At 44.3% G+C, this 11,202-nt stretch overlaps 1 protein-coding gene across 3 annotated transcripts in view; it reads right to left on the bottom strand.

Annotated features, from left to right (window-relative positions):
- Nucleotides 1–438: 438 nt before the first annotated feature.
- COQ6 (coenzyme Q6, monooxygenase) overlaps nucleotides 439–11,202 on the bottom strand; it is a 340,661-nt gene continuing 329,897 nt past the window's right edge. For all 3 annotated transcript variants that reach the window (XM_044074721.1, XM_044074722.1, XM_044074723.1), the window contains one exon: nucleotides 439–615. In XM_044074721.1, coding sequence (XP_043930656.1) covers nucleotides 586–615 — 30 coding nt within the window. In that variant the 3' untranslated portion in view covers nucleotides 439–585. The remainder of the gene's footprint in view (nucleotides 616–11,202) is intronic.

Raw genomic sequence — 11,202 nt, 5'->3', positions numbered from 1 at the left:
AGGGACCATAACCGACGCAGGACCAAGACTTTGGAATTCAGGCTGACTGAGGGCAACCTGCCAGCAGATTACCCAAATGTAATGACTGCAACAGTGAAACACGAATAACATTGTGGAATATTCTGCATTATTTAGGGCATATTTTTGGAGCAATTTGGAGGTTCCTTTATCTGTCCCATGTAAGTAAGCAAAAACAAAATATTCAATCACAGTGAAGCAAATCTCAGATTCCATGTTCATTGTCAATATTTCCTAACTCACCATCAAGGATATTTTCTCAAGAAATCAACTTTTCTGATTCAGAAAGAAAATGCCCCACATTTGTTTCATGACATTTTACAATTTTCTCACTTTACCTAGCAATCAAAAGACATCACCATAAGCAAATAGTAAACTGCTGATTAGAATGTATCACTACAAATGTATTCTAGAAAAAAGTGGTCCATAAATATATTTTATTTTACTCAAAATAATTCACTTCACATCCATTATTAATGAGGAGCAAAATTATAAAAATTTCAAAGCACAAATGTCATCATATTTTGATAATGTTCTGTTGCCTGAAGTCTGGACATCTGAAACAACTCATTTGCTGGCAAAAGCCATAATCTGTTCCTGCAAAATAAAAATAAAGATAAACAAAAATAAAGTTAAACTGGGTTATAATATTGTGTTTTCCCTCCATTCTAAACTACAGTAATGTTTATTTTTATGAATTTTCATCTCATCCCCATCTGTCAGCTTCTTCACACTAGTAAAATGAAACCTGGTAACCAACATTTTTTTTACATCAAATATTTGGTTGGCATCTTTAATAAACACAAATTGCAACTGTGATGTCAACTCAGATTTTGTAGAATGATGCTGCAGTATATTATATACTCTTCAATAAGATGCAGGGAACATCACACATAACGTATAAATAATGCTCTAGTGGTATACAGGGATAAACCTGAACTACGGCCCAGCGTGACACAAATTTGATTAGCAGGTCGGGAGATTGATAAAGTGGCAGGGAGGGATGAGCGTACCCATCCTGGGGTGGGTGGCTCCCTATGATGATCCCTAGTGCAGACTAAGGATGTTGCATTGAGGGAGAGTTGTCCAAGGAGGGTTAAGTGTGGTGGTTAGGGCTGTGCTGCCATGGAGATGGGGCAACACGCTGCATATCCACCCCTTGAATATAAACCACAATCACTGCAATGGAAGGAGGGAGCAATAGGGTAAGTCATTAATAAAATACCCTCTCTGGGATGAATGGTGATGGCTACATCGACTGGACGCCCTTAGGGTCCTTGACCAACCCTAGCTGTATCACAGCATGTCTGGGGCTACTGTGGAGAAGCTGGCAGACCCAATGATGGATGTGAGGCACTGGGTAGGAAAGTCATAAGATGAAGCAGGGGAGCAAAAAGTGCTATAAGACTAGAACACGTAACTCATAAAAGCGTACTAATCTATGCAGCCTTTAATGCAAGTTCTTGCATCAGATCATGAACAGGTATAACGTAGTTCTTAAAACAAAAATACTTTGCAGGAATAAGAAATGGTTTTATTTTGTTTGTTAAATGGGTAAGTCCATAACCTAATTAGGCATAAGTGCCTCTCTTCATAGAGGCAAGGGGATACTGTCTGGCTAAGTGACTTGCTCAGAATCCCACAGAAGGTAAATGGAGACAGAGAGTCAAACCCAGAACTACAGGATAAAACACAGTGGCAAACATCCTTAATTCTTTGTGCTAAATGCCTAAGCAACAGTCACACATTAATCATCAGCAGCAGATCTTTAACAAGAGTTGCACATGATGACAGCATCCACAAACTGAAGCCAGGCATTGACAACAACACATTCATCTATTAATCTTACCTTTATTCTCACTGATAGGTTCAGATCCAATGTGTCGGATCCATCTCGGCCTTTCCAATAGCTTGAAGTCTTCAGCAAAGCTCGTGGGCTTCCTTCCCTACCCATAATGCAGTTCCCCAACTTTCCCAGATCTCATTTGCCACGGTGCGAGAAGGTTCTTCCAAGCAAGCTCTGGGTTAAGTTTTTTGACATCTCTTTGTTATTTCCTTTTGCTAGAGTTGTAATTAATATTTTTGACTACATGTAGTTAAAATTCCATTGTTAGTTTTGTCTCCCTTGTCATTAGCGTACATTTAAGTTAGAGGGTGTCTAACTTATACCCATTTAAGTTAGAGGGTATTCCTTTACCTTTTTCCTTACTCTTTTCTGCTGGTAGTGTTGCTATTTTTACTTCCTCTCCCTTTCTGATCAACTGCCCGTTTTAGTTAGTGGGTAGTTATTCAAGTCCATTTAAGTTAGAGGACTTGCTCCTTTCCCCTCGTAGTTATTGTTGTTGTTCTGGTTTACTTTCTCAAACAAACAAAACAAAAAATTATATATATACATATATAAACTAAGTTTCATCTTTGTATAGTTTTCATTAGTTAAGTGGTTTGTTTCTGTTGTTAGCAGTATGTCCCAGAAAGGCAGCAAACCTTTGGGTTTTAAAAAATGCAAAAAGTGTCACAAAAAGATGCCCTTCAGTGATTCGCACACCTTATGCTTTTACTGTTTGGGGCCTCTCCATTTGTAGGAGGCCTGTTCCATAAGCCATGCCTTCAACCAAAAGGCACCTATGGAATGGAAAAAAAAAATGATTTTGAAGGGGTCACTGAAACCCCATTCTCTGAAGCTATTTCTGTTAATCCCTCATCTCCTAAATCAGACAAGTCAGCGAGAGTGGGAAAATGGCCTTCTTCAGCTCCAAAATCTGCCTCGGAGACGAAAGCCAAACTACCTATAGAGTCCGCTCTGACAGCACCTCTGCAGCAGGCTTCAACCTCCGAAGCAAAGACCTCCTCGGAGGACAGTCTTTGGCTCTGAAAACTTCCACTGATCCTTCGGCTCCGAAAGACCCATTATCCATATTCATAAAGAATATGCACACCTGCAGACTAGAAGCCCAGCATAGCCCATCCGAGATACTTCAGGTACAACTAACATTGGGTAAGATGGCGATTCAGGTCATAGCCTGCTACAGGTCCCCAACCATGTCCCAAGACTCTCACTCCACGTTCCTAAGCATCCTGGAAAGTGTTAGGGTCCAACCCAACACTCTCATATGAGGTGACTTCAACTACCCTTACATCAACTGGGACAATTACTCATGCAACAATACACTGGCCCAACACTTCCTGCAATTCATCAATTCCAATGCCCTGGACCAGCTCATTCTTATCCCCACTAGAGGAAGCAACATCCTTGACCTGGTTATTACTAACATGTGCAACCATTGCTCTAAACCAAAAGTCAATTCCTCCCTGGTTAGATCCAAACACAAACTAATCACCATGGAAATCCATATCCCCCCGCAAAGGTAACCACAATGAAAAACTTCTCTAAAGCTGACTTTGGGCTCCTAAAAACAGAGGTGGCTAACTTCACGGCACCCATGTCAATGGAAAATAGATGCATGACTGCCGAATTATACACCAATGCACTGTATGAACATGTACATAAATGCACGGAACTAGCCATACCCAACAGAACCAAGAAGCTCTCCTCCAAACAAAAGGAAGGCAATCTAGTGGTCCCCTGCCATTAATAAACTCTGCAACAGAAGGAAGAAACTGTTGCAGAAAAAGGTGAAGTCCCAAGACTGGAAAATCTCTTTTATTAGCTGCAACAAAAAGTTAAGATCCCTCATCAAAACCTCTAAAGCCAGCCATGAAGGCAGAATTGCAGCAGACACTAAAAACAACCACAAAACCTTCTATAGTTGTATCAAGAATCTCCACAGCAATACCCAGGTTTGCTCCGAGTTACTGCACAATGGTACCTCCTATACTGAGACAACAGATATTGCCAACATACTGGCCGACAGATTCAGTGTGAGCTTTACCCCCCCCAAAGGACCAATCACAGTATTGGAGGAATGCCAGGCACCCAGCATTACTGTAGCACATGTTAAAACTGCATTGTCCATGGCCTAGAATACAACTTCCATGGGACTTGACAATATCCCTGGATGTGTTCTACATGAACTACAAAGAGAACTGGCACCACATCTGTGTGCCCTATTCAATCACAGCCTCACCTCAGGCTTTGTCTCTACCATATGGCGCACTGTGACAGTCATCCCTCTCCATAAAGGGGGAGCGACTACAGACCCTGGGAATAATCACCCCATTAGCCTGACAAGTCTGATATGTAAGGCTATGGTGTGCATCATCATGGACCAAATTAACAAGGATATAGGGAATCTCCAAACTCTAGATCAAATGCAATTTGGTTTTGTGAAAGGTAGATCATGCCTGCTCAAACTAGTTGACTTCTTTGAGTCAGTCACCAGAGCTGTGGACGAGGCAAGGCAGTTCATACAGCCTACCTCGATCTGGCCAAGGCCTCTGATACAATTCCCCACGCAAGTATTATTGATAAACTCACCAAACTAGGCATCAAAACCCCCTATATCACTAGGTCAATTGCAAATTGGCTCATAGAACCCACAGTGTGAAAGTAGCAGACTCCAAGTCAGACTGCAGAGCGGTCATGAGTGGAGTCCCACAGGGATCGGTCCTGGGTCCTTTCCTGTTTGGCATCTACTTCTCAGAAGTCCAGGCCAACACGGAGGGACTGTGGCTGACCAAATTCACAGAAGACTGCAGGCGGGGAGCCATTATTAACTCCCCAAGTGATGTAGACATCCTACAGAACGGCCTCCCTGAGACCAATGACTGGTGTTGAAACCATGGCCTTAAGCTTAATGCCAAAAAGGCTTCATCTCCTTTGGGAAAAACTCAGTTCCCACTAACTACCACAACAATGGGAGCCCAGTGAATATTGAAGGCATTATAAGAGATCTAGGGACACAGGTTGACAGCAACCTCTCTTTTGACCACCACATTGCCACTGTGGTCAGAAAGTCCTTCTATGCGGCACATCTCATTACCAAGGGTTTTGCATCCAGGAAGAAAGAGGTCATTGTCTCCTTCTACTCTTTCCTCATTAGGCCAATTATCGAGTATAATGGCCCATTTGGCATGTACCTCACTAGACACATGCAACAGCTGGAAAGGCCACAAAAGTACCTCATGAAGAGGAGCCTAGGCCTTAAATACATGTCCTACATGGACAGACTCAAAAACTCCAGCTATTCTCCGTCTCACATCATCTACTAAGAGGCGATCTCTGCTTGACTTGCTAAGTCATGTCTGACTCAGCTCTGTTAGAAATGCTACATCTAAAGAAATCCAAATCTCTCTGCACAACACGCTTCAGAGACCTCAACCTCATTACCACAATCAACAGAACATGCTGGAGGGACAGGTTCATAACCCAGAGACTGCCCATGCTCTGGAATAGACTTCCCATACATGTCAAGTAGAGCACCTCACTGGCCCTCTTCAAGAGAAATTTTGATGAGTGGAAGGGAAATAGAAAGTTCACCCCGGGGATCACTGCAGTGGCTCTACTTGATAGAGGCACTGGGAACCAACGTCTGGCAGCACGATGCCAAGGCACATCTATGGGCTCGGCTTGTAAACGCTCCAGGGCCATTAGCCTAGTACACACCTATGAACCCACGGAATACAGTTATTGGAGCCAATCTGTATCTTTGCAGCCGATTAATACTCTGCACCATTCTCCATTCTTAGCCAGATCTAGATCCCCTACTCTGTCTACAAGGTCTACTAGGAGCCTCTAAGATGAAGATGTGGATAGGGTGGTGCAGAGGCTTCTCAAGACATCTGCCTTGGCCAAGCTGCTATTGGATCCAAACCCAAAGGAGTCGGATCAGTCTCATCTTTCCCCTTCGGCACCTATTCCTCCTCCGATCCACCCTACAGTTTCGGAGCCGGAAGACTCCAGTATCCAACTGGTGTCTGCACTGGGACCGGGGCATGCTAGCTCTTCAGATCTGATGCCTGCCCTGAACATCTCCATTCAGTCAGAGCAGCAGACCTCTGGGAACTGACACTCACTGGTTGGGTCCTTGGAGCCAGTTTGGATCCCTGGGATCCGACCCTGTCTCCTGGGTCCTCGACATAGATGGGTTTGGCTCCCACCTCTTCATCAGAGCTTCCGTTTCCTGCTCCAAGGATTCTTTCAGCCCCAACATCTGTGTTGTCGGGTGCAGGGAGTTCATTGGAGCAGGGGTGGTCAGCTTCGAAGTTATGAGGAGGGTGATGACTGCTCCTCAGTCTCAGGCGCGGTCCTCTCTGTCAATTCCTCCCTAGTCAGAGCAGGTGTCTTTACATCATCTCCATCCACAGGACTGCAGGAATCCAAGGCCTCAGGATGTTCCCTAGGGGACTCCGTCCTCTTTCAAAACTTCCACAGAGTACCCCACTGAGAAGTCCCTTGGAAGAGACCATGCAAGTGGAAGCATCTGGACTCCCCAGAGTCCGTCACTTCAAATAATTTTGCTTCAAATTATTTGTTAAGTTTTTCTGCATTGCCACCTACTTTTGAGCATTTTCTGGCTTGTTAAACTTGATTTCTGTGTTGGTAACTGTATTTAGAACACAACCTAGAGCTGATTATTGAATTTCCTGCCTGCACTTATTTTTAAATCATTTTTTTTCTTAAAACTTGCATTTTATCTGTCTCTGGCCTAGCACTCAAGTGTGGGGTCATTTACTGCACTGTTCTAACTTGTTGATACCTGTTAACCTCTGCTTTCATTAAAAAAAACAAAAAAACAAAACAATCTTGCTTTTTCCCCACTTTTCTGAGATTTAAAAAAGTTCAGTTACAGATTTGCTGTTCTGAACCGTTTGTAAGTTTCTTGGAGGCCATTGTTTGCTTGGGCTAAAGGGAAGTCTCTGTGTTCATCAGTGGCAGTGATAAACATTGAGCAGCCTGCCTGCCCCTGTGGGAGTGGTTACTGCCTTGAAACTGTAGTTTTATTGGCCATTTTGGGTCAATTCCTAACTCCTTGATCTCCCTCGCTTAAAACCCTCTTTTGCACGTTTTTGCGCATAGCGCAACATGGGGCAGCGCTGCCTAATTGGGTTTAAAGTATTCCTGGCTCCACGAAGTCTGCTCTTCACTTTTTCCCTTAGAACTGCTCTATCTCTCAAAGTAAACACCATATTCTCATTCTAAGGCCCCTCACTGGTCCAAATAAGTAATTTTACAAGTTAGCACTAATAAACCATAAGCACTACTTACTCTTATAATCTCTACAATTACCTTGTCCCCTATTGGTCCGTTTTAATTCAGTTCCCTATATTACTCTAGCATGTCCAAAGGTCAGTCAATGGTTTCCTCTCCAGTCCAGCTGCTGAATCTGGGAATTTTGAGGCAATGTTACAACTGTCTCATGTACACGGACAACCCTCTCCTCCTCCAAACAGGTTCCAATATATGTGAGAGATGCAACCATATTGCCAAACTGGAGGCTGAGCTCTCTCATCTCAAAACTGGTGTAACCAGTCAGGAGGAGAAGGTAACCTCACACAACACAATTCCTGTATCACATAGTCCCACCACAACAGTGAACCAAACACATAAAAACACAAAAATATACTCGGAGGCTCTAAATATAAATCTACCTAAGCAACAGAGACCTCCAAAGCAGACATCCAAGGAAACGATACCCCAAAACAAAACACGTGCAACACATAGCTCACAAAGTCAGTGTGCCAAGCAGTCACAGCCCTTAAGGCTGAATAACACACCTGATACTCTTGTAATAGGTGACTCTATTGTCAGACACACTGACGTCCCACTCACCAGGCTGAATAAAGAGAAGGTCACAGTGAGCTGCCTGTCGGGTGCTAGGATCCGCCACATAACGCAAGCACTCAGGTCACTCCAAAGCAAATACAAATATGACTCAGTCATTGTACATACTGGCGTGAATGACCTGAGACGTACCTCCCTCGACTACATGAAAAGAGACATAGAGGAGCTCTCTGATCATGTAGCCCAGGCCAGTATGACCCTGACCTTGAGCAGCATCTTACCCTCACCTAGAATGATGCCACAGTATAAAGACAAAATGATCGATTTTAACAATTGGCTAAAATTTTGGTGTCATTCAAAGGGGATCCAGTGTCTGTCAGCCTGGGATGACATGCTCGACAAGCCACGCTGCTTCTCTAGGGACGGCTTGCACCTGTCACCCCTGGGCTTTCGGATATTGGCAAAGGCTCTTGCCACCCCCATAGTGCCTTTTTTAGGCAAGGCTCAAAAGTCAAACCCACCTCCATAGACAGCACAAGGAACAAGAAACTAAGGGTAATGCTGCTAAATGCCAGAAGTCTTAACCTCAAGATGCATGCACTCGAAGCTCTCCTTAGTATGGAGAACATCGATATCTGTGCAGTGACAAAAACCTGGTTCAAGGCTCCAGAGAGCACCCCAGCACTACCAGGTTATACCTCATATCATGCTTTTCGACCCCAAAACTCGGACTGAACCACAAAAGGAGGGGGAGTTTCCATATTTATCAAGGATATCCACACCTCCAGGTTAGTGGCATTGCACGAAGTATCGGAGACCATCCATGTGCAACTGACAGTGGGCAAGACTGCTTTTCAGTTTATAGCATCCTACAGACCACCCTCTCAAAGTCAGGAATCCCACTCGGCATTCCTGAAAACATTGGAGAACATGAAGATCTCTCCGAACACCATTATATTGGGTGACTTCAACTACCCAAACATAGACTGGGAGCATAACTCAAGCCCCAGCACCTTAGCCCAAAGGTTCCTGGAATTTATAAACTCAAATGCTATGGAACAACTAGTCACCACTCCCACAAGAGGGGAAAACATACTAGACCTGATAATTACCAACATGGGGACTCTATGCTCCATACCAGAAGTATATCCCTCATTGGTAAGATCAGACCATAAATTAATTTCACTGGATATCCACATCCCGACCCCACCCCCAGCCCAGAAAACCAAAGTGAAAAACTTCTCAAAAGCGAACTTCACACTTCTCAAAACCAAAGTGGAATCCTTCAAGGCCCCAGAGCCAGTGGAAACTACAGCCCAAACTGCAGAATCCTATATAAACGCATTCTATGGACATCTCCAGGAATGCATGGATCATGCTATCCCAAACAAAATCAAGACCCAATCATCCAAAGGCAGGCGTCCAGTCTGGTGGACCCCAGCCATAAATAAACTGTACAACAGAAGGAGGAAGCTACTACATGATAGAGCAAAATCCCTAAAAGGGAAGGCATCTCTGATCAGTACTAGCAAAAAATTACGATCCCTCATAAAATCCTCCAAGGCCAGCTTCGAGAGAAAAATTGCACAGGACACTAAAGACAATCATAAGACTTTTTTCAGTTATGTTAGGAACCTGGGATGCAACTCCCAAACTTGTTCTGAGTTGATTTTAAACGACAAAAAATACACTGAACCCACAGACATTGCCAATATCCTGGCAGACAGGATCAGTGCAAACTTCTCCCCCCCCTCCCCCCCAAAAGAGCAAGTATCTATCCCGGCAGAGTGCAGCCTCCCAAACATCTCTGATGCTCAGGTGAAGGCCGCCCTCTCCAAAGCAAAAAACACTGCTTCCATGGGACCAGATGGTGTCCCGGGTTGTGTCCTACATGAACTCCAAGAAGAACTAATCCCTCAAGTAAAACTGCTGTACAATCTCAGCCTCACTACAGGATATGTGCCCAAAGAATGGCTTACAGCAACAGTGGTCCCACTCCACAAAGGTGGCGCCTCTGCGGACCCTGGAAACTATCGCCCCATAAGCCTGACTAGCCTAGTATGCAAGGCTATGGAGAGGATCATCATAGAACTCATAAACAAAGACATTGGGGACCTACAGACACTAGATCCTACCCAATTTGGCTTTGTCAAGTGCAGATCCTGCCTTTTGAACCTGGTCGACTTCTTCGAAACAGTCACCAAGGCCATAGATGAAGGGAAGGTAGTCCACACAGCCTATCTCAACCTCGCAAAGGCATTTGACACAATACCCCACTCAGGCATCATAGATAAGCTATCCAGCCTAAATATAAACACCTATGTCACAAGATGGGTCGCAAACTGGCTCAAAGACAGAACCCACAGAGTCAGAGTTGCTGGGGCCATGTCAGACTCGAAACCGGTCACAAGTGGCATCCCATAAGGTTCTGTCCTGGGACCTCTTTTGTTCGGTATTTACTTTTCTGAGGTACAGGCCAACGTGGGAGGACTATGGCTCACCAAGTTTGCAGATGACTGCAAACTGGGTGCCATAATTGACTCTCCAGCTGACACAAACATCCTTCAAAAAGGTCTTGCAGAGACGGATAATTGGTGCCAAAAGCCATGGTCTAAAGCCAAATGCCAAAAAGTGTACAGTCATACCCTTTGGCAAAAACAATGTGCCCACAAATTACCACATAGGTGGTAACCCATTAAGTACAGAGAAAGTAATTAGGAATCTGGGGACCCAGGTTGATAGCAATCTCTCCTTTGACAACCACATTGCCAAAGTGGTTAGAAAGACCTACTGCATAGCCCACCTCATCATGAAAGGATTCACATCTAGATCAAGAGAGGTAATCGTGCCCCTTTATTCATCCCTCATCAGGCCCATCATAGAATACAATGCCCCCTTTTGGATGTACCTTACCCGACACCTGCAGCAATTAGAAAGACCCCAAAAGTACCTCACCAGGAGGATCAAGGGACTCAAACAGATGCCATATGCTGCTCGGTTAAAAAAACTCCAGCTCTACTCAGTTGCATACCGCCTACTTCAAGGCGATCTATGCCTGACATATAAAGCTATGTCCAACCCAGAATTAATGGACATGCTCCACCTCAGTAAATCTAAATACCTTAGAGACACGCGCTCGAGGGACTTGAACCTCAGCACAGAAATAAATAGAACATGCTGGAGGGACAGATTCATAACCCAAAGGCTCCCTTCGCTCTGGAATAGAATTCCAATTCATGTTAGGCAGAGCACCTCACCGACTCTCTTCAAGAAGAATCTTGATGAGTGGATGGGGGATCGTAGGTTTGTCCCGGGGATTACTTCCGTGTCACTATTAGACAGAGGCACAGTAAACTAAACTTTAAAAAGGGCACAGTATACTCAAATCAAAGGGTGGCATAAGCCAAACACACTCGGGCTAGGCTTATAAATGCCCCAGGGCAGATAGCTTAGTATGAACCTATGAAGATACCGACTTTGATGAAATAGAAGGGTCCCCTCAG

This window comes from Protopterus annectens, chromosome 6.part0, assembly GCF_019279795.1.
Source record: "Protopterus annectens isolate FY-2018-M chromosome 6.part0, PAN1.0, whole genome shotgun sequence".
NCBI classification, from domain to species: domain Eukaryota; kingdom Metazoa; phylum Chordata; order Ceratodontiformes; family Protopteridae; genus Protopterus; species Protopterus annectens.
This window is presented reverse-complemented; position numbering and strand designations above follow the sequence as displayed.